Below are 27,246 nucleotides of genomic sequence, written 5' to 3'. Positions count from 1 at the left end.
TGTGTGTCGCTTCATGGCTGTCCCTGTGTTGTGCCTGTTGAACATCTACGTTTCTTCCTTTGTCTGAGTGGAGGGAATCTGTTCACAGACTGGGCGACAATGGTGGCCTCATTGCTGGGTCCACAGCCAGATGCTGTTGTGGTTGTCTGCTGGACTTCAAAGAAAAATTGACCCAGTGAGCACCTGGATTACTGGTGATGCTCCCTAGCTGCTGGTGTCTGGATTGCGTTTGTGCTGTTTGACCGCGGTGCCCTTTACCTGACCCCAGGGATATTGGGGAAGAGGGGCGGACCAGTGTTGTAAGGGTTGTATGGAGAGTGTAGGGGAGACATGTATGGTGAGGCCACTCAAGATGGCTGTTCTCTTGCTTCCTGTCCATCTCCTGCTTGGCCAGTCCCTGCTGCTTTACTCACGTGACCACCCAATCCTTCAATTACAGGGCTTCACTGGTCCCTAGTAACTGGTGAGCCCACCTACGTCGCTTCCGTCTACAAAGGGAAGCCAGTCTACAAAGGGAAGCCACCTCCTTCTCCGAGTAGCTGGAAATTTCTGCCATGTCCTGCTCCCTGTTGGACACACGTGGCTCCAGGACGGGTTGGTAAGATCATCTGTCCAGTAAACCACTTATGTCTCTGCTGCTGTCTCTGACTCTTTCTTTGGCCTTAAGGCTGAGTAATGACAAGGCTCACAGACCTTTGGGGTGAACCCGATAGGTGGTCAGCCTGGCAGACCACGGCCTTGCCCTCATGATGCTTATCTGCCGATTGTAAAAACAGCAGGTGAAAGAGTAACGTAACGTCAGGTGGTGAGGAGTGCTACAGAGAGAGACGGCATGGGGAGGCTGGGGTGTGTGTGTGTACTGGGGGCATGGAAGCTGGGGCGAACAAGTCCCCTCACTCCAACCCAGTCTCCAAGCCCTGCTGGTATCCCCTCTCTCCTGCCTGACCTTGGATTCGGTCAGGACACAGACTGTCTACAAAGAGGGTGTGCATGCCAGTTAAGGCCAAGTGCCCATGGGGCAGTGATGGGACTGGCAGAGGGGATTGAGAACCTTCTCTAAACCATGGGGGTCAAGGATCCTGAGGGCACCCCACTGAGGAACAGCGGGTGCGGGAGAGTCAAGGGCCTCAGGGTGGCATTCCCTCTCCTCAACCTGGCTTGGCCAGCCCTCTGCTCACCCCGGCTGCCCAGCCCAGGCCCTGCCCATCGCAGGCACCCTGGAGATGCATTAACCTGTTTGCAGGTCTTCTTGAAATACCACGACAGTGTGTTGTGCCCAGTCCCCTTCTGCTTCAAGCTGTCCTCCTAACCTGGCTTCCCAGGCTCATTTCCCCCCATCTCTGAGGACTTCGACTCTCCCCCAGAGCCTTTCTGGATGGTCCAGGCCCGGATAGGTCCCCTGCCTGACACTGCCCCCTCGGACAGAGCTTGGCACCAAATCCATGCCTGATAAATATTTGTTGAATGGATGGATGGGTGGGTGCTGGACCCTGCCAAACTACCTTCCTGTCCTTGGTTTTTTGTTCTTTTTTTTTTCTACCAGGGTCACTGAGATTTGCCTCTGTCTGCCTCCCCCAGGGCTCAACTGACCACACCAGTGAACCCAGCATGCCCCTGGGCCTGGCAGCTGGATGGCTGATGCATGCAAAGCGGGCATGTTCTTGCTCGACCGCCTGACCACCCTGGCGCAGCCGAATCTGAAAGCTAATGACATTATTGTGCAGAGACACAATGTCTGTGGGCATTTGCTGACCCGGCCTTTGGTGTGGGCTTAATCCTGCATTCTCCCCGCGCGTTCCACGGGGACGCAGCGGTCACCCGTCTTGGCACGGGCACTTCTGGGGAAGGTATAAATGTCACCTCCCGCTGGCAGGCTCCACGGGCACTCTCAGGGGCTGGTGTCACTGGTAAGAATGGCTCTCTTGCTCGTCTTGCCTTTTGCTCTCATCCTGCTCCCTGATGGAAAAGGTGGGAGACCTGGGTTCAAATCCAGAGGCTAGTGCTTTCTGACCAGGTGACTTTGGGGCCAAGACCTCAAGGTGCTGAGCCTCAGTTTTCTTTTCTGTTCAATGGGGAGAGGGGCCGGGTCCTAAAACCTCCTTTGTCGTGGGGCTCGGATACAGTGTAGGTGAGTGGTCCAGCGCGGTGCCTGGCATGGAGCGTGTACTTTGGCGATGCTCTTTACTGATGCTAAACGGTCCGTCAGCATCTTCGTTTTGCCAGCAGAGAAGAATATGACTGAGGGTTTGTGAGTGGAAGGAATAAACCCATGGAAGGTTCAGCTTCACGTCTAGGGCGGTGAGTCAGTTCTCTGCACACCCACAAACATCGGCGGGACACCTGCTTTGTGTCCTGCCGTGGGGCAGGAAGCGGCCGCACGTCTCGGGAAGCTCCCACCACAGGTGACTGAAGCTGGCTGGAAGGGACTCTAGTAAAGCCGTACTCGCCACTGTGTACTGAGCGCTGAGCGGGTTCCAGGCGCTGTCGAGTGCTTGTGGTTTTCTCTGTTCTGTACTTGGATCATCCCAAGCTGTCCGTAGACGTGACCTGGCACCATCCCATCCCCATTTTACAGAGTAGGAAACTGAGGCACAGAGGGGACGCACTTCTCAGGGGTTGATGCTGGTAAGTGGCAGAGACAGTTCCCGAGCTGAACCAACTGAGCTTAACCTTTAGTCTGAGGGCGCCAATGGTGGGGGGCAGTAATGTGGGGCCTTGGGCACAGGGACAGACCCAGAGGGCTGGCTTCCTAGGGGAGAAGGGCTGGTTTGGCTCTCAAGCCGTTTAGCTGAATGTCCTCTTTTGGGAGAACATCTTGGCCTGGGCTGTGGTGTGGAAGGAGCTTCTGGAAGCCAGGTGTTACCTCTGGAGAAGGGAACAGTCTCCCCTCCTCACTGGGAAGACGCAGGCTGTGTTCTCTGCCCTTCCTGCGGGAAGGGAGGAGAGACTTGACCGCTGTTCATACTTTTCTGATGTTCTCAGTCATTAAGAAATTCTGCTGCTGCTGATACATGTCTGAAGTTGTGTGATACTCATGTTTTTGCTTTCTTGTAGCCTGAGCTCCGTAATATACGTGTGTACTAGTCGTGGGGGGCAGAACAGTGGTGGAGAGGAGCTTTCTGGATTCCGGGTGGTGGGGAGGGAGTCAAGGAGGAAGCTGAGGGTGAGGGACAGGGAGTCTGGGAACTTTGTGAGATTGTAGATTGGGAACTACAACCTGGCCAAGCATGGCCAGGGCGTGAGTTTCCTCTGCCCATGCTGTTTTCTTTTACTCAAGAATTTCTGCATAATATTGATTGATGTATAAGCAATTGAGGTGTAGTAGCATTAATTGTCTGGGGCCACGCGGGTCCCCAGTCACGTTCTAGTTTCTCGCTTTATTTTTTAGTAGACCTCATTTCTTTGTCCCACTTTGGAGCCGGCCTGGACACAGAGAAGCAGAGCTAGTGAACGTTCAGGCAGACGCTGGCCGTCCCCTCTGCCCTCGGAGAACCTGAAACCAGGCGGGAGGCACAGAATAGGATGTGGGGCTGGAGTGACGGGCCTCGGGCCCCGCAGTGAGGGAGCCGAGGGCCTGAGGGGTCCTCACTGCTGTGTCCCCCATGCCTTCCAGGTCACTCCTGCACGGAACAGCCCGCCATGGCCTCAGATCACCAGACCCAAGCGGGCAAGCCGCAGCCCCTCAACCCCAAGGTGGGTACCACGTCAGGGCACAGGGTGGCAAACACAGTCTCTTAAGACTCGGTTTCCCTTCTATAAATTGGGTTTGGTGGCTCCTTTTCTGGGGTCCCTCTCTCTGGGCCACATTCTCCCCAGCTTGCACAGTGGAGGAGGGTGCTGATTCAAAAGGCCCCTTCCCAGCCCATAGCCAGCATATTTCTGACTCTGGAGACTCAATTTTCTCTGACTTACCCTGCACCCCATTGCCCAAGGGGGTCCCCAAAGCTGGGGTGAACCCTCAGCCCAGTCTAAGAGGGGGCTTGTGAATGGGTGGAGGGGTGGGCTTCCAGACTCCACACCTGCTCTGTGACCTGGACCAGTCACTTGACCTCTCTGAGCCTCAGGTCCTCCTAAAAATGGGGAGAGTTGGACTCAAGGCCTAAGGTGTCTGTGAAGAGGCAAAGAAACAGGCTCAGCCCCCTCTGCTTCGGGGGCCCCAGGCATGGATTCCATCCTGGAACTGCTTTTTTGTCTGACTTTGGACTCAGCTTGCTCCATTCTGCCCCCGAAGGGGCTTACTTTCTAGAAGACAGATAAATAAACGAGTAAATACATAACTTCAAGTAATGAGAAGTGTTAGGAAGAAGCAAAAAAAGTAGGGTTCTTCAGAGTCTGGGTGAACAAGGAACATATTAGCTAAGGTCAGGGAGGCCTCCTCAGAGGAGGTGACATTGGAGCAAAAGCCCAGGTCAGGTAAGGAAGTATTGAAAATCAGGGAGTGGGATAGGGGAGAGAGTTCCAGGCAGAGAGCATGGCGAGTGCAGAGGGCCAGGAGTCGGAGCGGGCTGGATGAGCTTGAGCACAAGAAGGCCAGGGGGTTGAAGCTTGGAGCAGCCATCCAGTCGACTTCAAATGGGAGCCACTGACGGAGTTTAATGCTTCCTGGTAGCCATGTTGGGCTTCCCAGGTGGCTCAGTGGCAAAGAATCTGCCAGACAGTGATAGAGACCCAGGTTTGATCCCTGGGTTGGGAAGAGCCCCTGGAGAAGGAAATGGCAACCCACTCTGGTATTCTTGCCTGGAGAATGCCATGGACGGAGGACCCTGGTGGACTACAGTCCATGGGGTCACGAAAGAGTCAGACACGACTTAGTGACTGAACAACAAGTAGCCATGTTACCAAAGTAAAAAGAAACAAGGGAAGTTAACTTCCGGATATTTTACTAAGCCCAGTATATCCCAATGTATAGGCAGTAGAGAAATTATTAGAGGACTGTTACATTCTTTTTTTCATACTAAATCTTCAACATTTGATGTGTATTTGAAACTAACAGCACATTTTAATTCAGACTCGTTGCGTATGTTCAATATACATCTAGTGGTTGCTGAATTGGAAAGTGCAAGTTGAAAGGATTAGGTAATACATAAAATTTTAGCATCCATCTGTGCATAAATAGCAACGACAATAATAATACTGAGCTCTTGGGCTCTCTGAGGCCTTTCAGATCCATGGGGAGGCTGTCCTTCTTCACCCTCCTTAGCCTGCAACCCTTGTCTCCCAGGCCAGGGTGGTCATAACACACTAGTCCTCGACTCTCATGTTCTGGATTCTTCTCAGCCTACAAAGTCGGCATGATTCCCCATTTCACAGTCTGGGCAGCTGAGGCTCAGAGCGATCGTGTGGCTTCCTCAGGTTGCACAGCTGGATGCAGCAGAGGAGATACTGGAGCTCAGATCTCCTGACCCATCCGTGGTCGAGTCAGTGAGCATCAACCCTGAATTGAGCCCATGGAATCTGAGCCCTGCTGGGCCTCCCTCCCTTGGCTTTGTCTGCTTTGTGTGGCTAATCCCCAGCCTGGGAGAGAGGGCCATGTTGACCCAGCCAGTGCTGAGCACGTAGATTCTCCAGCTGCCCTTCCTGGGAGCCTGCTGCCCTGAGCCCAGCTCTTCAGCCAGAGGCAGCTCCCAGGGGAAGTACATCTGACCCTGAGTTCTCTTTGCAATCATAAAAGGTGGCAGCTGCCCCCTATCCCCACCTGCTTCCCAGTTAGCACTGGCTATGAAGCTGCGGGCAGTCTTATCATTTTGCCGAGCTTCATTTTTCCTGATGGGGATTCTGCCAGCCTGTCCCTGAGCTGATGAGAGGACCAGATGAGGCAAGCGGGGTAAAGTGTTCTTAAGAGGTATCCCGAGGGAGAGGAAAGCTCAGAACCTATGAGGGCTTAAGAAAAGGGCATGGGTGTGCGTAGTTTTACGGGTGAAGTGTGGGTGCAGGGTGGTACTGACAAGGGCAGGAGAAGCTTGAGCAGCATGGCTTACCTAGCATCTTGCTATTCCTACTGTGGCCCACAGACCAGTGGCACCAGAACAGTGCTCCGATGGAGACCGCATCAGACAGGCCTGGGCTACAGGTTCAGCTCTGCCACCCACCCACTCGGGATCCTTACAGCATGTCCCTCAGTTAATATGATTACCCCTCCCACACACAGAGCAAATATGGTATACTAACCACTATGCTCCTCTGAATCCTTCCAACAACCCCATGAGGTAGGTTCTGGCTTTATTTCCCATTTTACAGACGGGGAAATTGAGGCTCAGAGAGGTGAAATGCTGCCTCAAGGTCTCACAGCCGGTCACTGGAGCTGGGACTATCGGACTCTATGTTTGCTTCGTGATTTCCAAGCACAGAACCCTTCAGCATCTGTCGAGGCTCTCTGAGTCCTCTCCCCACCCCACTGCCCTGTCTTCCCTCTTCCCCGTCATGATGAGGGTCTGATTCTCTCCTGTTGCAGATCATCATCTTTGAGCAGGAGAACTTCCAGGGTCACTCGCATGAGCTCAACGGGCCCTGCCCCAACCTGAAGGAGACTGGCGTGGAGAAGGCGGGCTCCGTCCTGGTGCAGGCTGGACCGTATGTACCTGGGCAGGGGGAGGGCCTCATCGGTCAGGGGCTACCGGGCAAGGCGGCCGCACTGTGGAGCTGGAGGGATCTGTCCTGAGCTGCTAGACTGTGCGATCAGGGGACCAGGATTTGGGGTCTTGGCAGCCTTCGGAGAGAGCTTGAGTTTTGAAGTCAGACAGAGAGCTCGGTTTCAAACCCTGGTTCCACCACTTCTGTGCCGTTGAACCAGGAGCTTCCCTCTCTGGGTCTCAGTTTCCTCCTCTGTAGGACAAGTCTAACTGTGTCCTCCTGGGGATGATGCGATGGAGCCCGTGTGAAAAGCCTGACACCCAGGTCAGCCACTTCCTTGAGGCAGGGTGATGGACACGGTGACTCCCATGGACTTTGGCAGAGCTGCCAGTCTCTGACTCTGGGACTGTCCTCACTCTGCTGGGAGGTCTAAAGCTGGATGTCCCAGCTCTGCGTCCATCCCTCCCTTCCCTGTTCCTGATGATAACTTGGTCTTAGTAGACTCGCTGACACATTTGGGGGCCAGCAGGCTTGGGACCCCATACCCAAGAAAGAAGGGGGGGTGACTGGTCTGGTCGGACAGAGCCATGCTCAGGTCACATAGTTGAGCACAGCCTTCAGGGTCCTGTCTTTGTGGTTCCCCAGTGGTTCCTTCTTTGCAAGAGCCTCCGGAATCAGGTGGCCACCAGTGACACCCAGCCAGCGGGTCAGTGAGTCTGGTGTGGGTCCTGAGTGACCCGCCCCACACCTCAGGGTTCACAGGGCATTCTGCAGAGAGTGATGGCCCTGCTTGAATCAGAGTCTCTGGTGGACGACACAGCCAAAGGAACGGCCCCACCCAGCCCCACCAACCTGACGCACTCAGGACACCAGCCTGCCTAGGACCATGTCTTCATGGACAGCTGAGGTTTAGACCATTGAAGAACCACATCTGATTTTCTTTTTTTAGTATTTGGATGGCAGAATTTCTCAAATAGACTTTACACTTCTCTGCTTTCTTTTTAAAAATTTATCTTTGATATTTTTATTGTTCATTGTTTAACATTAAGGAGAAATGGCTTAGTGCAAAAAACCCCATATGACTCTAATCTTACTACTCAGAAGTAACCATTAAGATTTTGACTTTTGTTTGTATATACTTAGATTTTTCTCTGTATGTGTTTCACCAAATATATATTAGAAATACATTTAATCAGAAGTCAGATCATGCTTTACAAACTGTTTTATAACTCATTTTGAAAACTTTGCAAGATATCTCAAATTCTTTCTGTGTCATTAAGGAGCATTTTATGTCTATGTTTTTGAAAGAGCTGTTTAGAGCTAAATCTGCCTCAGTCACAGAAGAGGGAGGCTTTGAAGTGCATGTTCTTGGGCCCCCTCCCTGCCCCATTGAATCAGACTCTTGGGTCTGGAGCCCAGGAATCTGCATTGCACAAATCCGCCTAGTGATGTTTCTGTCCGGTTAAATTTGAGACCCTGTGTTCTAGCTTATTATTTTTCATGCCTTTTTAACATCACATTACAGAATATTACCCAGTTTCCTCGACCAGGCCCTGCCGATTGGCTGTGTAAGTTGTTTCTATTATTTGATATTATAAACAACAACATGATGAACATTCTTACCCATATGTCTGCAAGCTCTTGACAAATGTTTTCTAAGGACACGTGACCTAAAGCAGAATTGCTAGATCAAGAGGGCAGGCATACTCTTCTAAAAGCAGCAAGAAACACCATCTCCTTTTCTCTTAAGGACTTAGATCGCTGTCCTGAACAGCAGTTACTGTGTCAGGCTGGATTGTTAGCCTCTGTGATGAACTGCCCCCAAACACCAGGCATCATGAAACCATGCCGCCTTTTTCTGACTATGCCCTTTCCTCTATTAGCCATGCCCTGTTGGCAGGCAATCCTTCCTTTTAAGGTACTATTTCTCTCCTAGTGGATCTAAGACTGTTGGTGTTCTGTCTGTACAAAATGAGTCCAGAGACCACCATCAAGAACAAAAGAGGAAAAGATCCAGAGAGAATGGGTATGAACAAGGTGTGTGAGCTTGAGAAGCAGTGATGTTCTGGAGCCTGTTCTCAGTGGTGAAAGCCAACAGGGCGCATTTGTTCCCAGCTCCGTGTGCAGTGATATCACATGTAGGGCTTGAAATCGGCCACGTCCATGGAAACTGGCAAGCTGGATTTGTTTTGTTTTTGAGAGCTCCTTGTTAATTCACCAGTATACCACTGGCCCCAGGACATGGATTCTGAACATCTGTGCTTGTTGCTAGGTCATCTTTTAGGCTTCCTTTGTATTTCTTGACTGTGTTCCAGATGATTGAAGCCAGCATGGTGCTGGGTTTTGAATAACTGAGGTGACGCTGCCCTTGGATTCACTGTGCTTCGGTTTAGATGAGGCTGCTGCTCATTGTGATGAGCTGGGAAACTGTGAACTCTGGAGCCTGAGGGAGGAGCCAGGGTCCCACCAGAGGAAGTCTGGAGTAAGCCTGACCTGTTGTCTCTGTGTCTCTACTGCAGCTGGGTGGGCTATGAGCAGGCCAACTGCAAAGGGGAGCAGTTCGTGTTTGAGAAGGGTGAGTACCCACGCTGGGACTCGTGGACCAGCAGTCGGAGGACGGACTCGCTCAGCTCCCTGAGGCCCATCAAAGTGGTGAGCCCCCGTCCCTCATCGTCTTCCTCTCTTTGCCCTGCTTAGAGCCAGAGGTCTAGGGACTAGGAAGGAGCCTTCCCCCCTGGCATCATGCCCCCAGCTGTGTGACCTTGCATAAGTCACTTCACCTCCCTGAACCTCAGTTTCTGCATCTGCAAAGTGGGGATATTAGTATCAACGGCGTAGCCTGAGCGTGGCCACAGTGCACAACTTCAGGGGCTTCAGGCTTCATTCAAAATGCTCCATGGGGTGCCATTCACATTCTAGTCTATGTGGACAGTGCTCTTCAGGTCTATGCAACTCCTGTCACAGAGCAATTGCTCCCTAATGATTGCTGCTGTAAATACTCAGAGAAATTCTGGGTTTGGGGATGGAGGAGAAGATAGCTTATTCTTGTTCATAGCTCATGCCCTTGTGACCATTCAGAGCTTCTCGGATCCTGATTCTTACTGGTGTGTGGTCTGCGAGGGCTAAGGGACCAGTGTTGCTCAGTTACACTTGCAAACCTCCCAGCCCAGCCTACTTCCCCCTGCTTGATGCCAAATCAAACAACACTGGACTTAGCATTCTACAGACCTGAGTTCCTCTGCTGACTCTAGTCCTTCTGGCTGTGCGTGTGACCTTGGCCAAGTCACTTTCTCTGAGGCTCAGTTTTTTCATCTGCCAAATAGCACTCAGTTGTGTCTGACTCTTTGGGATCCCCATGGACTGTGGCCCACCAGGCTCCTCTGTCCATGGAATTCTCCGGGCAAGCATACTGGAGTGGGTAGCCATTCCCTTCTCCGGGGGATTGACCCGACCCAGGGATCGACCCTGGGTCTCCTGCATTGTGGGCAGATTCTTTACTGTCTGAGCCAAGAGTAGCTTAAAGAAAGAATGCTAGACGGAGAGGAAGAATGTCAGAGGAACAGGAGAATGGGAAGATATGTGGAGGTGAAGGAAAGCCAAGATATTGTGTCTACTAGAGGCACGATATGCCTATGCATATGTATGTATCATGGCTACCATTTATTTTTAAAAAGGGGAGTTGAGGCTGTGGGAGGGAAAAATGCCATTTCAGAGTCAAGTACTCCCCAGAGTAGAAGCTGAGTGAATGCTACATGAAGTAGCCCAGTAGAATGACCACTGTGGCTGGCCAATGGCATCGACGCTTGAGTGGTAGGGGTCTCGGGCAGACGGCTGCAGGCGGAGCGTGCTGGTCCCAACTCCAGGGCACCCTGGGTGCCCTCACCCGCACTCCCACTCCCCCGCTCCCCATCCACAGGACAGCCAGGAGCACAAGATCACCCTGTATGAGAACCCCAACTTCACGGGGAAGAAGATGGAGGTGATAGACGATGATGTGCCCAGCTTCCACGCCCACGGCTACCAGGAGAAGGTGTCTTCCGTGCGTGTGCAGAGCGGCACGTGAGTACATGCCCTGCCCCAGGGGCCCAGGCTCCGAGCTGCCGAGCCCTGCTCTGCCCCGAGCTCGCCCTGCCCCAGGAGCCCAAGCTCCGAGCTGCCGAGCCCTGCTCTGCCCCGAGCTCGCCCTGCCCCAGGGGCCCAGGCTCCGAGCTGCCGAGCCCTGCTCTGCCCTGAGCTCTGGGGGTCTTGTACATTCCCGACCCCTGCCTTCCCATTGGAAAATGGGCATTGAAATCATCAGACGCCTGCATGTGGCTTTCAGTCCCTGTTTCATCCTGACCTGCCTTTTGGGCAACACCTTGCTTTTGAAAGAGAGAAATCATGGCCTTAACCTCAACTCTGAAGAGCAGGATAGTAAATGTTGGGTGGGGGCAGGGTAAGGCAGAGGCGGGGGGGTGGGGGGAGATCAGAAGGCTAGGAATGAATCGAGGGGTCTTTACAGAGCTGAGAGAGACAGGAAGCGCAGCACATGCTGGCCTTTCTCTGCATGCATTCCTGAGGTTGGAAATAGGAGGTTCTCCACCAAATTAAATTTCTTCGGCACGTAAACCTCAGTCACCAGCATTGGGGAATTTCTCACTGTGAAAAACGTGGATTCTATGGGGAATCTGAAGATGGACTTCGGGCAGTGGTTTGCCTGAGCCAGCTTGTACCAGCTTGCAAAAGCTGACTTAACTTTTCAGAATTTACCGTGAGCCAGTTGTTTAATCATTGGTAACTTGAAATAAGCCATTGTAGACCTATGTACACCACAGAGATTGGAAAGTGTTATAAACAAAACTTTTTTTTCCGCCCCAAGAGCACTAGTTTCCCAGTATATACTGGCTTTCTGGGGCTTGTCAAACGCTTAGAGTGTGCACAGTTCTGTATTCCTGAGCCCGGTCACTTACTCATCCCATTGGTTCAATTTGTCAAGTGATGTCATATGCCAGACACCATGATAGGTGATCAGTAATTCAAGGTAGGTTAAAGAGACCTGGCCTCGGTCTTGTGTAGCTAAAGGTCTGGTTGGAGGCAACTGTTCATAATTAGGAATCCATGCAAATCTAGTCTCCTTCCTTAAAGAAGGGGCTCTTGAGCTGAGGTCTCAAGAAAGCAGGAACTATAGAGGTAAAGAGAAGGAAGGATGCCCCAGCCAGAATGGCATGTGCAAGCGTCCTGTGGTGGGAGGAGCCTGGTGAGTCCCCTGGGCTCTGCAGGGGACAGAGTGGTTGGGCTGCAGAGACACAGTGGCTGGAGTGAGTGTGAGAGGCAGAGCTGGAGGTGTCCACAGGGGCTGGCCAGGCAGGTTCGTGGGGGCCAGGCCTGTGTGATGCCTCCTGGGGAGAAGACTGTAACAGTTGTCAGGTGCCCAGTGAGTGACCCCCTAAATGGTGATGGCTTCAAATGGTGGCAGGATCCTGGAGGGGTCCTGGGACCTTTGCTGCTGCCCTTTGGCCTTGCTGGGGATTGGGCAGGAGGCCTGTCTTACCCTAAGCTTAGGTGAGCTTGAGATCACCGCTTCCTCTGATCCCAGTGCCAGGCCTGCATCTGGGAATTTCCCTGGTGGTCCAGTGGTCAAGACTTAGTCTTCCAATGCTGGGGGTATGGGTTTGATGTGTGATCAGGGCGCTAAGATACCATAGGCCTCAGGGCCAAAAAACAGAAACGTAAAACAGAAGCAGTATTATAACAAATTCAGTAAGGACTTTAAAAAAATGGTCCACTTAAAAAAAAATCTTTAAAAAATAGTTGCTTCTAGAGGTAGCGAGCTCCGCATCAAGGGGAGGAAGAAAGCAGAGGCTGGACCCGGGAAGGGTGGTGGTGCTCTGCTCAACACCCAGGTAGTGTGGGATGATTGGGAGGCCCACCCTTCCTAGTGGCTGAGCCATCCCCCTCGTGTCTCTCTCCATCTGCGTTTCCTGTTTCCCCACGTGCCCTCCCCCAACCTCTGGCCCTGCAGGTGGGTTGGCTACCAGTACCCCGGCTACCGCGGGCTGCAGTACCTGCTGGAGAAGGGCGATTACAAGGACAGCGGTGACTTTGGGGCCCCCCAGCCCCAGGTGCAGTCCGTGCGCCGCATCCGGGACATGCAGTGGCACCAGCGGGGCGCCTTCCACCCCTCCAGCTAGTGCCCCTCCCTTGCCTCCTTCCCAGGGGCTGGCCTCTGCCCAGCATCCCACCAGACATCCTGGAGAGTGAATAAAGTGTGACTTGCAACTTACCTGAGGCAGCGTCTTTTTATCGCCTGTGGAAGCCAGGGTGCTGCGTGCGTGCATGCGTGTGTGTGTAAGGCAGACACAGAACGACAAGAGAGCCAGAAAGTGACGGGGTGAGGGTGGGGCAGCCTCACCGAGACTTCTCAGCTCTGCTTAGCTCTGTGACCTGGGGCACACTGTCCAGCCTCTCTGAGCCTCTGCTTCTTCACCTGACTTACGGCCCCCTTTGCCCCCCCAGTGACTGGCTTGGCTGACCTCTGAGTCGTCCTTGTGTGGTTGCCAAGCACAGTCATTCAGGGCACGTGATAGTTGCTCCGGACCCTAAAAAGGTACCCACTGCCTGCTGTTCCCACAGAGTTGCCTTATCACCTTGAAACTGGGAGTTTATTTAAATCTGCCCAGAGGAGCCCCAAACCCTGTAACGCCCACCCCCATCCCGGAGAGAGGTCATGGAGACCCGTCTCTGTGTGTGTGTGTTCTGTGGTCCCTTTGTTCATGCCCTGGTTGGGGTGGTCACTTAGTGTAGCAGCTGAGGGCTGGGTTCCTGCATCTTATGAGTCTGGATTCACTTGGCTGTTCTGGAGCCCTGCCCAGTCATGGGACCTCAGAGCCTTCCTACTTGGAAAAACAGGGGGAAAATAGTGTCTCCCTAACAGGGTTATAGCAAGAATGACGAGATAATCCAGGCACCGTCTATATAAATGTTAAACACTGGTTGGTCTTCTGTAGTACAAATACCCGCTCCCAGAGAGCAGCTTCTTTTTCCTTTGTCTTTGCTGTCTTTTGATGTGTAGTTTTGAATTTTGATGTGATTTAACATCGGTCTGCACCTTTATGGTTTGTATCTGCCATGCCTGCCGTGTCTTCTTTAAGAAATTCTTGCCCCATTTGTCATGAATATATTCTCCAAAGTTTTTCCCTACAGGTTTTAAAGTTTTCCCATTTAAGCTCTCAGTTGTCCTGGAGTTGATTTTTGTGTATAGTATGTGGCAGGGGCCTAATTGTTCATTTTTGATCTCTTTTTCCCCCGCTTTGGATCACTGTTGTCCTGGAGTAATTTATTGAGAAGTCCATTTTCCCCTCACTGTGGCACAAAGCTGCCTCTCTGTTCCGTAGTAAATCGTCACATATACAGGGGATGTGTTTATGGGCTCTTTTTCTCCTGTTCCGATTCTGTTTGTGCATCTCTGTTCTTACGGTGTTATGTTAATAGCCATTGCTGTGTAATAAATCTTGCAGTGTGCATGTGCATATGTGTGCGTGCGTGCTCAGTTCTGTCCTACCCTTTGCCCTAAATCATCCTTCTTCTTCAAGGACATTTTAGATAAGCCTGCCCCTTTATATCTCCATATAAAATCATTTCCTCAAATCTAGAAAAATGGGAAACCCTATTGAATGAGCTAAAGAGATTAATTACCATGAAGGTGGGAACTCATAAATGTTGCCGGCTTCGATTTGTTCATTCGGTCTTCACCCAACAGTCACCGAGTACCTGTTTTGTTCCCGGAATGGGCAGAGTAGGGGCTACAAAGGCAGGCGGGCACAGCCCCTGCCGCAGACAGGTTCCTCTCCCGGGGGATGGAAGTAGCTGGTGGTGGTTATGGTGTGAATCATGGTGGTGATTATGAGTTGAATTGTTTTCCTCCCTCAAAGTTCATATGTTGAAGCCTTAACCCCTGATACCTCAGAATGAGACTTTATTTGGAAATAGGATCTTAGCCACTGGGCCACAGGTCTCTCTTGGGACCTGTATTTATTTTTGCTGGTGCCTCTGCTTCTTTCTCCATCTTTGTCTTTTAACTCTCTGTTTTTTTCCTTTTTTCCCTTTATCTCTGTCTCCCCATTCAATCCCTGTCTTTCCCTTCACCCTCCTCCCCCTCTTCGTCCGTCTGTCACAGGGGGGCTGTGCGCTGTCCCTCACCCTCCCCCTCCTTCCGCGTGGACCTCTCCCTTTATCCTCTCAGAGCCCCACGCGGCTTCTCCTTTCCGGCCTCCAGGCGACACTTCCCCTTTCAGCCACAAGGTGGCAACAGAGCATCGTCCTCAGGGCTGCCCCCCACCCCACCCCACCCCGAGCTCTGATTGGAAACAGTGTGCAGGGCAGCTACAGGTTGTTACAGGTCAGGTGGGTGGTTCCTGTTTTACAGAGGAGTAACTGAGTGTCGCAGCGGAGGGAATGACTTGCCCAAGGCCACTCTTAAAAGCAAGAGAAAGTGAAAAAGCTGGTGTCGGAACCCAGGACTCTGGCTGCCTTTGAACCTCCATGCTCCGAACCCCTCACCAGCCATTCTGAGGGACCCTTTTCTGACTGCCCGTGGTCACTGTGCAGCCCTGCAGCCATTCCTGTCTCTCTCTGGTGTTGGGCTGGTGGGAGGTCGGGGGTGCCCATGGAAGCTTCCAGTCCTGGAGATGCTAAGGGGAGGAGCGCCCTGACTCCTGCTTTAAAAATAAGGAGCCTAAAATAGCCCTTCCCATGCCTCCTCCTCACTGGGGCCTTTGATGCCAGCTGACGGGGCTGGGCGGCGTTTCACAGGGCTCCTCTGGACAGGCGGTGCCGGGAACCTGGGCTGGAGGTCAGGCCCACCTCAGAGCCGCAGCAATGTCCTCCTAAAAGCAAACGTTTGGTCCCGTAGGGAAGAGGGGAGTTGATGGGCTTCGGACTTGGGCATCAGGAAGCTTTGGCAGAGCTGCCCTGAGGAGATGCTAGAAACGAAACAGGTATGTGATGTCCCAGGGTTGGTCTCCTGAATTTCCATCACCCTTTGACCTCTTGAATTTCTGTTAAATGCAACCCACTCCAGTGTTCTTGCCTGGAGAATCCCAGGGACGGGGGAACCTGGTGGCTGCCGTCTATGGGGTCGCACAGAGTCGGACACGACTGAAGTGACTTAGCAGCAGCAGCAGCAGCACCCACTACTCACTAATTCCCGGATCCAAGCGCATCCTCTCCTGTTCACATAATCCCAACAGCCTCCTCACAGGTCCCTCTGCGTTCCTTCTGCCCGGTCAGCCCCATCTCTACACAGCAGAGGGAATCCACTCAAAAATGCAGCCCCAATTGTGACATTCTCCTGCTTAAACCTGCCATGGGCCCCTGTCGCCCTCCAGATAAAGACCCTAATCATGACTCACAAAAGCGCTGAGAGCTAGTCTGGTGTTTTTTTTTTTTAATTAAAAAAATTATTTATTTTTGGCTGCGCTGGGTTTTGTTGCCCTGCGTGGGCTTTCTGTCCTTGTAGTGAGCAGGGATTACTGTTTGTTATGGTGTACGGGCTTCTTACCGCAGTGGCTTCTCTTGTTGAGGAGCCCAGGCCCAAGAGGTGGGCTTCAGTAGCTGTGGCTCACACGCTTAATTGCTCCATGGCCTGTGGGATCTTCCCAGGCCAGGGATCAAACCCATGTCCCCTGCTTTGGCAGGCAGATTCTTATTCTCTGTGCTGCTGGGAAAGTCCCTCATCTGTCTAACGAAGGCCTAAGCACGGTGTGGTTTTACCTTTCTTTTATTCCTTACTTCATTTCATTCCATCTTAGACTGAAGTCTCCCCTAAGAGCAGGGAGGAGGTCGGATTTGCATTCTATATTCAAGAGCCCGCACACAGTTGAGGCTTGATAAATATTGAATGCATGAAGGAAGGAGGAAGGAATGAATGGGTGGCCCAGCCCAGAGATCAGGTGTGGCCAAGAAGACAACCTCCTTAAAACTGGTCATGTCCAGGTGAAGACTGGCAGTCTGGGAAGGTCAAGCAGCGGGGTGCAAAGCTCGTCTTGCTCCCTGAGCTGGGAAGGATCCCTCCTTCCCCTCCTCCTTGAAGTGGTGACCATCCCCCACGAGTCCTTCCAGAGCACAGACTCCAGAACCCATCAGAAGGTGAGATCGAGCCCTGCCTCTTCACAGCTCTGTGGCCTTAATGTTCTTATCTGAAAACAGAGTGCATGTGACTTGTTCAGCGACAGGTCCTCCGAAGCGAAGAGTTCAGATTCAGAGCCCAGTGTCTAGCTGCTCAGGAACAAAGGTGTTTGTCTCTTTTAAACTTCCGGTTCTAGAGCAGCAGTCCCTAACCTTTCTGGCACCAGGGACTGGTTTCATGGAATACAGTTTTTCCATTGACTGGGCGGGGGGATGGTTTCAGGATGATTCAAGTGCATTACATTTATCGTTCTTTATTTGTGTTATGGTTACAGCAGCTCCCCCTCAGATCATCAGGGACCCTGGAGACTGGGGACCCGCCAGTCTAGAGAGGATAAAAAAATACTCAACCATTGCCTTCAGTCTAGGGCAGGCCTCTGAACCTTAGCTCTCCTGATGTGGGTCCTGGGACCGACTGGGGCCTTCTCAGGTGGCTCTGTCGTAATGAATCTGCTTGCCAATGCAGAAGATGCAGGTTCAATCCCTGGGTTGGGAAGATCTCCTGGAGTAGGAAATGGTACCTCATTCTGGTATTCTTGCCTGGAAAATTCCATTGTTAGAGGAGTGCGATGGGCCAGAGTCTGGGGGCCACAAGGAGTCGGACAAGACTGAGCGGCTGAGCGTGGGCCCGTCCTGTGCGTTACAAGTTGTTTGCTGCGCTGCTGGCCTCTGTCCAGTAGACGTCAGTAACACCCTCGAGTTGTGACTCCAAACAGCCAACCATCTCCTGGGGTGCAGACCCCCACGCTGAGAACTAGGGATCCTTATCCTGGGGCATGGGCAAGTTTATTTTTAAAGAGGACAGTGGGTGAGGTCATAGAGGATGGGATTTCAGGCCAGGGTGCAGACAGGGAGGGCAGCAGTTAGGATAAACTATGCACAGTAGGGAGCCGGCAGCAGCTCGCACCCCAGTGCTCTTGCCTGGAAAACCCCACGGACGGAGGAGCCTGGTGGGCTGCAGTCCAGGGGGTCGCACAGGGTCAGACACGACTGAGCGACTTAGCAGCAGCAGGAGCATGCACAATAGGTGTTTTCTCCTTGCCGTGTATGAGATAAATTCAGATAAACTGTCAGAGCTGCAAGTGGGGGGTGGGGGCAGCAAGTCTGCCACGTCACAGATGGGAAAACTGAGGTCTGGAGGCAGGGGCTTTGTTACTGGCAAGCAGAAAGCCTTGGGTGTCTAAAATATGTACGCAAAAATGTCTTGGCATTTCATATGTACATAGATATATATCTGACATATATTGTACATAGCAACTCTATTAAAAACAGATATGGAGTCATAAACAGGAAAAGAATTTTAGAGTTTTATTTTTTAATGTGTACCGTGTGTGGGCACCTGTGTCCGCGTGCACACGCACACACACCTCAACCTTCTTGCATCTTTCTGGTGATTCTGGGAAGAGGCAGTGGAAGGAATCTGGGGTGTGTTTGCTGCCTACCATCTTTTGGTCTTGAAGCCTTGCGGGGAGGAGAGTAGAGAGGGCAAGAGGTACAGATGAAACAGAGGGAGATCTGAGGCCTAAATGAGAGGACAGGGCCATTGCGTCCTTTTGTTTTATCCAAACAAAAGGTGACTGTGATCTGGTTTTGAATGAAAAGGGCTGAAGTTTACCTTCGGTTTTACAAGTGAGTTGTGAACAGACACTCAACCATGACAAGAGGGGAGGAGGGAGTTGACCGTCTTCCAAGGTTTTGGAGGCAGCCCTTCAGACTTCCCCTAGATGGCCCTTGGAGGGCCCTGAGGGGCTCTGAGCAAGGGAGTGGCTTGGTCCTCGATTGGCAGTAGAGAGCACTTCTCTGGCTGGTGTGAAGCTGGGGAAAACGGAGAGACTGGACCGACAAGAGAGGGCAGCTGCCTGCCTTGTTGGGGTGGGGTGAAGGATGGAGGGAAACATCAGTGCACCCACTCCCTGTGAGGGGCCCTTAGGCATTCTCCCATCTGCTTGCAGTGTTCCATGTGGTCCAGGGCCGTTAAACTTTTCAAAGCACATTTGTTTGTTTCTTCTGACATTTTAAAATAAGAAATAAAATGTTATTAATACGGTACAGTGGGCTTCCCTGGTGGCTCAGTCAATAAAGAGTCTGCCTACGATGCAGGAGACGTGGGTTCAATCCCTGGGTGGCGAAGATCCCCTGGAGAAGGAAATGGCAACCCACTCCAGTATTCTTGCCTGGAAAATTCCATGGACAGAGGAGCTTGATGCACTACGTAGGTCCTTGGAACTGCAAAGAGCTGGACACGACTGAGTGACTGACCACGCGCACGATATGGTGCAGCAGTGTCCTCCTGAGTCCGTCTCCTTCCTGCTTTTGCCTTAAGGTGACCACTGTATCCTGATTTATTTTTTGACTTTTACTCCCCATGGGACTATTCATACACTATGCTTAGTCTAGTTTCCAGACTTGATATAAACCTTATATTCAGTGTATGCTTTCATGACTTAAACTCGCCTCTCAATATCATGCTTCTGGGACTTATTCACGATGTTAACAGGTAGCAGGTTTATACCATGCTTCTTAACAGGTAGGGAATGTGCTGTGGTACAGACATAATACAAGTCACTCATCCCATCCAGTATTGATGGGTATCGATCTATGTTCTTCTGATCTGGTTTACTATAAACTAAGCTGCATTAACCTCTCTTGGAGTGGCCCTATGACTCTTTGTGCTGAGAGCAAGAACACTGCAACTGAGCCTAAATAACCCTCATTTCCTTATTCATAAAAATAGGCATAATAGCAGTACCTACCTTACTGGGGTGTTGTGAATGATTGATATATTAATTAATGTGAATTAATAATTGGTGAAGCTCTTGGAGCAGGGTAGTGTCATGTAAGTGTTTGAAATTTCATGCTGTTGTAAACTGAGCTTAGGACAAAGTGTGCATGGAGTTATGTAACAGCTTCCTCCTCCAGGCTGTGTGGCTTTAGACAAGTCAGTCAACTTCTCTGGGTCTCTCCTCTCTCATCCATAAAACGAGGTGTCATAAAGATTGCATGAGATGATGCATGCTCTATAATAGACAACTCAGCAAAGATCCGCTTTTGTTTTCATCACTTCCGTTTTGTCACCCTCACAAGGTTGTTCGGGCACGTGTTATTTTCCTTTTGGACAGACAAAGAGACTGAGGCTCAGAGAGGTAGAGAATCTTTCTGTAGATCGCACAGCATGTCAGAATGAATGGACGTTCTTCAGGCAGCGCCCCTGCATTGGCTCCCTGTGGCTGTTATTGTAGATCTCCAGGGCCCTCCTGCCTCCTCCTGAGATCCCTGGATGCCCCTCTCCGCCTTCCCTCACTCACCCCCAGCCTAGACCTGTAGCTTGGCCACCCTCTGTGTTCTTGCCGCACAGTGGAACTGATATAAAGAGTCCTCCACGTGGCCTCTCAGAAACGCCACCTGACGCTCCTGTATCATGGCAACCACAGAACCAAAACAAGCTCTTCAGAAAAGATCATAAAGGAAGGGGAGGTTGAAAGCCTCCCCCTGCTCCCCCAGAAGGCCACCCCTCTGTGATTCCCACCACTGGGCTTTCATCTTGCAGAGTTGACCTGGTTTGCGTTGCGTCTTCACAGTTAAAGGAATTTCCCCCTCAAATTGTTTCCCTCTAGCTGCCTGGGGCTGGGAGCCAAGAAGTGGGGTTTAAAATATACAAAAGGAAATGGAGCGCAGAGGAGAAAAGCCATTAGAGAGTGGGTGCCCGGGGGCGGCAGAGCAGAGTGGGCACTGTGCCGTGGCTGGGCCGGACTTCTGTCTTGGGGGCCCCTGCCCCTGCTCGGCAGAGCCCTTCAGCGTCTGCCTCCAATGTCAGTGTCCTGACTGCGCACAGGCAAATCTAGCCCTTCATTCACAGGCGGAGAAGCCACTGTTACGGACAGTAATCGTTAGCTGACTGTTGTTTCTACTGAAGTATAGTTGGCTCACAGTTAGCTTCAGGTATACTCAAAGTGACTCAGTCTTTCATATTTATGTGTGTGTGTATGTGTGTGTGTATATATATATATATATATATATAAATATATGTGTTCTTTTTTGAATATTTTTCTGTTGTAGGTTATTACAAAATTTTGAGTATAAGTTCTCTGTGCTATACAGTGGGTCCTTGTTGGTTATCTATTTCATATATAGTAGTATGTATATGTTAACCCTCAAAACTCCTAATTTGTCCCTCCCCTACTCTTTCCCTTTGGTAACCATAGGTTTGTTCTTTTTATGTCTGTGGTTCTGTTTCTGATTTGTATATAAGTTCATTTGCCTCGGGTTTTTAAGATCGCACATATAAGTGATACCATAGGATATCCGTCTTTCTCTGAGCTCACTTAGTGTGATGGTCTCTAGGTCCATCCGTATTGCTGCAGATGCATTATTTCATTCTTCTCATGGCTGAGTAGTATCCCATTGCTTATCTGTACCACCTCTTCTTTATCCGTTCCTCTGTTGATAGACATTTAGGCTTTCACATCTTGGCTGTTGTGAATAATGCTGCTGTGAACATTGGGCTGCGTGTATCCTTCACATCACACCAGTCAGAATGGCCATCAACAAAAAGTCTACGCATAATAAATGCTAGACAGTGTAGAGAGAAGGGGCCCCTCCTATACTGCTGGTGGGAATGTAAATTGGTGCAGCCACTATGGAGAACAGTATGAAGGTTCCTTAAAAAACAAAAAATACCGTATGATCCTGCAATCCCACTCCAGAGCATATATCCAAAGAAAATCATAATTTGAAAAGTTAGCTACTAGTATTTACACTTGAAATATGCCAGTTGTAGGGACATGATTTGCATATCTGGAAGGATATAATCCCCACAGCTACCTCGTAAGGTTAGTATCCTGATAATCCCCACTTTGCAAATGAAATAGAGCAGAGAGAGGTGTAGTCACTTCTCCAGGTCACCCAGAGTTCACTCTGGAACTCAGAGCCCAATATAGTTGATTCCAGAGCCTGTGCCGTTACGTCCTGTATGGCCCAGGAGTTTCAGGACTGGCCGGCAGGCGCACTGGAGCTGAGCAAGGACAACGAGGTGGCCTGGTGTTGAGGGAAGCTCATTGGAGGGGCAGGGTTGGAGTTCTGGATCCAGAATGTGCAGCAGGCATTAGTCCTGGCCGTTGGGTAAGAGAGTGATGGCAAGCGGCTGGTGAGCACGGGAGGAGGAGGAAGGAAGTCTTGAGCTCACACGGGGGAATGTGGGGCTAGGGAGCTACAGCGGGTGCCTGAGCTGGAGAGTCAGATCATGCCCTTGGCTGTGCTCGAGTGCTGGGACAATGGGCCCGGAGTATTTTGCTAACAGTAGTCACAGCTGTGCTGGCCACTCCTCTAGGCACTTCATTGCTGTTGTTTATTCACTAAGTCATGCCCGACTCTTTGATACCCCATGAACTTCAGCACATCAGGCTTCCTTGTCCTTCACTATCTCCTGGAGCTTGTGCAAACTCAGGTCCATTAAGTTGGTGATACCATCCATCCATCTCATCGTCTTTCATCCTCTTCTCCTGCCCTCAGTCTTTCCCAGCATCAGGGTCTTTCCCAGTGAGCCGGCTCTTCGTATCAGGTGGCCAAAGGATTGGAACTTCAGCTTTAGCATCGGTCCTACCAATGAATATTCAAGGTTGATTTCCTTTAGGATTGACTGGTTTGAGCTCCTTGCTGTCCAAGGGACTGTCAAGAGTCTTCTCCAGCAGCACAATTTGGAAACTTTATAGACACGATTTCAGTTCAGTTCAGTTCAGTCGCTCAGTCATGTCTAACTCTTTGCAACCGCATAAATCGCAGCACGCCAGGCCTCCCTATCCATCACCAACTCCCGGAGTTCACCCAGACTCATGTCCATCGAGTCAGTGATACCATCCAGCCATCTCATCGTCTGTCGTCCCCTTCTCCTCCTGCCCTCAATCCCTCCCAGAATCAGAGTCTTTTCCAATGAGTCAACTCTTTGCATGAGGTGGCCAAAGTACTGGAGTTTCAGCTTTAGCATCATTCCTTCCAAAGAAATCCCAGGGCTGATCTCCTTCAGAATGGACTGGTTGGATCTCCTTGCAGTCCAAGGGACTCTGAAGAGTCTTCTCCAACACCACAGTTCAAAAGCATCAATTCTTTGGCGCTCAGCCTTCTTCACAGTCCAACTCTCACATCCATACAAGACCACAGGAAAAACCATAGCCTTGACTAGATGAACCTTTGTTGGCAAGGTAATGTCTCTGCTTTTCAATATGCTGTCTAGGTTGGTCATAACTTTCCTTCCAAGGAGTAAGCATCTTTTAATTTCATGGCTGCAGTCACGATTTAAATCATCACAAAAAGTCCCATTTGGGAGGTGGCATTATGGTCCCATTTTCTAGATGAGGTCACTGAGTCTCCAAAGAGTGAAGTGATTTGGCCAAGGCCACATACCTGGTGAGTAGTGGCCCTGATGTATGAACCCAAGACTGGCTGATTCCCAAGCCCACATACTTAATCAGTTAAGTACAGGTAGCCACTAAAATACTATGTAACAAACAACCACAAGATCTCAGTACCATGGAACAGTGTTTATTTAGCCCAGGTGTCTAATTTGGGTTGGTTGAGCCTAGCTGGGCTCCACTGGGGGTCTATTCTGCTCCACCCATGATGGTCTCATCCTCTCCTGGCATCAGTGGGATGGCTTGGACACCTTTATCTTCTGGCCACGGCAGGAGCACAAGAAGGGAAGCAGAACCTGAGAAGTCTCCTGGAGTCCAGGCTCAGAACCAGCATACAGTTCCTCCTGCCTCATTCTGTTCATCCAAGAACATCACAAGACCGAGTCCAAAGATCTGCATGGTCCCCGGGAAAGAGCAGGAACGCAGGTAGAGGGAAAGAACTGGGGCCAGTGTTGTGCCCTAGGGCAGTGCCTGTGCTGGTGAAAAACGCATCCACTCTTTGATACTCTTTTCAAAAGGTAGAGCTCTTGGACTTCCCTGGTCTAGTGGTTCGAATCCACCTGCCAATGCAGGGGACCCGAGTTTGAGCCCTGGCCCAGAAAGATTCCCACATGCTGCGGGGCAGCTGAGCCCCGTGCACTGCAACTTCTGAGCCCACATGCCCTAGCTCTCTGCAGCTAGAGAAAAGCCCGAGTGCAGCTGCAAAGACCCAGCCTCAAATAAATATGTTTTAAAGGGGAGCTCTTGTGTGTGGGCTGCACCTCCTAACTTGCTTCCAACAAGCAGAACAAGACAAAAGTGACAGGTGTCACTTCCAAGGCCAGGATGGGAGCCCTCCCTCCTTGCCCATCTGAGGATAATTGCTCTGGGGATCCGGCCGCCATGTTGTGAGGACACCCGAGCAGCCTTGTGGAGAGACAGGTGGTGAGCCCCTCAGGACTCCAGCCAGCAGCTGTGGGAGTGGGTCTTCCTGGGAGCAGGGCCTCCAGCCCCAATTCGGCCTTCTGATGACTACAGCCTGCTGACATCCCGATGGCAACTTCACGAGAGAGACCCTGTGTCAGAACCACCAGCTAAGGCACTCCTGAATCCCTGATCCACAGAAACTACAAGACAATACATGTTTTTATCATCTGAGGCCTCCAAGTCCTGGAGCAATTCAAGATGCAGCAACAGAAAACAAATGCAGTTGCCTAATCATGATGCCAGCCTCTTGCTGTCATTTCAAACGAGGCGGAGATGGAAGCTGTTTTGTCTGCTCCCCAGAGAACCAGCAAAATCCCAACAATTTACCAAGATTAAGGGACCAAAAATACTCTTGGTAAAACTGTGGTTGTTAAGAAACATCTGTTCTTGAGATGCCCAAATTGGGCTGCGCTCAAAGGGAATGAAAATGTATCAGAGGATGGGGACAGCTGTGGGGGACTGATGCCAACCCTGTGGCAGACTCAGCGTGTCACTCAGTCCCTCCTTGGAGCTGAACAGGGAGAACAGTTCAAACAAAGGTCTGCTAGGGCCGCCGAAGCAAAGCACTGATGGGTCCATCCAGCTGCAAGGAAGATACTCACAGCACATCCTGCTGTGTGCCAGGCACAAGGTGGGCACTGAATAAGGGTTGGGCTGGTGGAAGACTTTGGCTGCATGGTACGGACTGACGGGCGAGAGGCAGTGTTGTCCAGGGGTTGAGTCCACGGACAGACCTGCGTTTGAATCCTAGCGATGACGTTGCTGGCCCTGAGTCTTACAAGAGGCCAGTCACTTAAACAGCTTCCTCATCTGTAAGATGGACATAACAACTGTGCCTGTTTGACTGGTGGTTGTGGTCTACCCAGCTTTGCTTTGTAGGACTCTTCTCCTACTCCCTGTGTCCTGTCCATCCTGGTGCCCGGCCACTGCAGCACATCCCCTTGGCCACCACTCAGGAGCAGACATAAGACCCGAGTGAGGTCAGTGGGATGGCCGTAGAGAAATGTTCTTTCTTTCTTAAAGTGGTAGGTTTAGAAGCACATGAGCCGCCTGGGTTGCCAGTGTCAATCATCACATGTACCATGTGAAGAGATCTTGTCTAAGGCCTGGGAAGGGACGAAAGAGCCTTCTGCTGTTGTTGGATCCAGCCCTGCCTGAAGCCTACCCAGAATTTGCCGCAGATGTCCACATTAATCAAAGTTCTCTAGAGAAACAGAACCAATAGGTACACATATACACACATATATATCCTATTGTTTATGATATATCTTATCTATAGACATATAGAGAAATTTAATATAAGAAATTAGCACATGATGATTATGGAGGCTGAGCAGTCTCAAGATCTGTAGCCAGCAAGCTGGAGACTAGAGGAGAGGGTGGTGTAAGTCCTACTCCAAAAAGCCAGTGGACACAGGACACAAGAAGAGCTGCTGCCTTAGTTTGAGCCCAGAGACAAAAGACCAGCATCTCAGTTCAAGGCAATCAGGTCACCTCTTATGGGAGGGTAAGCCATTTTGTTCTGTTCAGACCTTTAGGTGATTGGATAAGAGCCACTCACATCAGGGACAGCAATATGCATTACTCAGTCTACTGAGATATGTGTTAATCTCACCTAAAAGTCACTCTCACAGACATAGAAGAATGTTTGACCAAGAAGCTGGGCACCCGTAGCCCAGTCCAGCCAGTTGGCACATAAAGTGAACCATCATGGTATCTAAGTTGTCACTGAATGCCTTCCCCTGTTTTAAACCCATTGGAGTTGATAGGCCTTGCTTGTAATCAAGAATCCTGATCGATAGAAATGCTTTTTTCATAGGGATATTTACAGAATGGATGAGCTCTTGCACAGTTCTTGGGAGACGGAAAGCCCTCAAAAATGATAATCATTCATTCCTGTCATAGAGCAGCTTCAAGGGAGGAGGATTTCCCACTTTGCCCGTACTTCGCCCCACAATCCTGAGGTCAGAAAATGGGCCGGCAGTGCTCCTACTTCCTCTCCACCACATCCTCTCTTTAGAGTGGGTCACTGGTTCTGAGTAGGTGGAGGAGATGCTCTACCCCACGGGAAGACTCCATGGTCTAAATCGCCTGGCACAGTCATTAATAAGCTAAAAGATGAGGGGAGCTTCCCTGGTGGCTCAGTGGCAAAGAATCCACCTGCATTGATGGAGACGCAGGTTTGATCCCTGAGTCAGGAAGATCTCCTGCAGAAGGAAATGGCAACCTGTATTCTTGCCTGGGAAATCCCATGGAGTGAGGAGCCTGGCGGGCTACAATCTATGAGGTTGCGAAAGAGTTGGACACAACTGAGCGACTAAACAACAGCAATAACAAAAGATGAGGAACCTGGGAGAATCTTTCCTCGGGGCTATGGTCTGCAGAATACATCATGTTGAACGTCAAAAGCTGAATATCACCTCTGTTTTGTTTTTCTCTTTATTTTCTGAAATAAGTTCTAATCTCCCCCAGACTAATGGATGCCTAGGGCTGTACAGATCCAAAGCTGTACTCAGGGAAACAAAATTGAAAACTACATTAAAAAATTTAAACTAGTTATCCCTGTAACATATTCTTCTAGGAATGGTAGATATATTGGTTTTGACCACCAGCATCCTTTCCTTGGCCGACCCATGCCTCCCCCACTTCTTGTGGTACCTGGAGGCTATTAATCACAGTCCTCCACCTTCCTCACCACCCGGGAAGGCCTATCAAGGGGCTGAGCCTGTCCTAACACCATGGCTGCATCCTCTTGGACCGTGTGATTGGTCCCGAGGTGGACATGTGATTCAAGCAGAGCCAATCCAAATCCTTCTTTGGGTTCCTGCATCCATGATGAGAGACAGGCAGAGATAGAAACAGAGAGGGGCAGGGTAGCCAGGAGGAGAGAGACAGAAGATGAGAGAGTGCTTTTGCCTTTTGGACTGCGAGCCATAGGGATGAGGCTTGGGGCTGAACAGAGGTCAGCACACAGAGGGTAGAAGAGAGAGAGAATTGCCTGCCAGACACGTGGGAGGAGATCACGGGCGCCCCTGGGTCTGGCCATGCCTGAAGCAAGCTAGAAGTCTCCCCCTTTCCCTTAAACCTATTTCAGTTGAAACAGTGATCTATTTCTCCCTGCTTAAATTCACTTAAAAAAAAT

At 50.9% G+C, this 27,246-nt stretch overlaps 1 protein-coding gene across 2 annotated transcripts; it reads left to right on the top strand.

Annotated features, from left to right (window-relative positions):
* The first annotated feature begins 905 nt into the window (after window positions 1-905).
* CRYBB2 (crystallin beta B2) lies at window positions 906-12,832 on the top strand. Of its 2 annotated transcripts, XM_027566463.1 has the most exons (6): window positions 906-1,907; window positions 3,614-3,693; window positions 6,452-6,570; window positions 9,090-9,222; window positions 10,487-10,629; window positions 12,572-12,832. In XM_027566463.1, the coding sequence occupies exons 2-6, from the start codon at window positions 3,640-3,642 to the stop codon at window positions 12,738-12,740; spliced, it is 618 nt and encodes a 205-aa protein (XP_027422264.1). In that variant the 5' UTR covers window positions 906-1,907; window positions 3,614-3,639; the 3' UTR covers window positions 12,741-12,832. The 2 variants fall into 2 exon arrangements, with proteins under 2 accessions (XP_027422264.1, XP_027422265.1); XM_027566464.1 differs by lacking the exons at window positions 906-1,907; window positions 3,614-3,693 and adding an exon at window positions 5,643-5,824.
* Window positions 12,833-27,246: the final 14,414 nt, after the last annotated feature.

The sequence above is a fragment of the Bos indicus x Bos taurus genome, chromosome 17 (assembly GCF_003369695.1).
Source record: "Bos indicus x Bos taurus breed Angus x Brahman F1 hybrid chromosome 17, Bos_hybrid_MaternalHap_v2.0, whole genome shotgun sequence".
Lineage (NCBI taxonomy): Eukaryota > Metazoa > Chordata > Mammalia > Artiodactyla > Bovidae > Bos > Bos indicus x Bos taurus.
The sequence above is the reverse complement of the archived record's forward strand: the minus strand, read 5'-3'. Positions and strand labels throughout refer to the sequence as shown.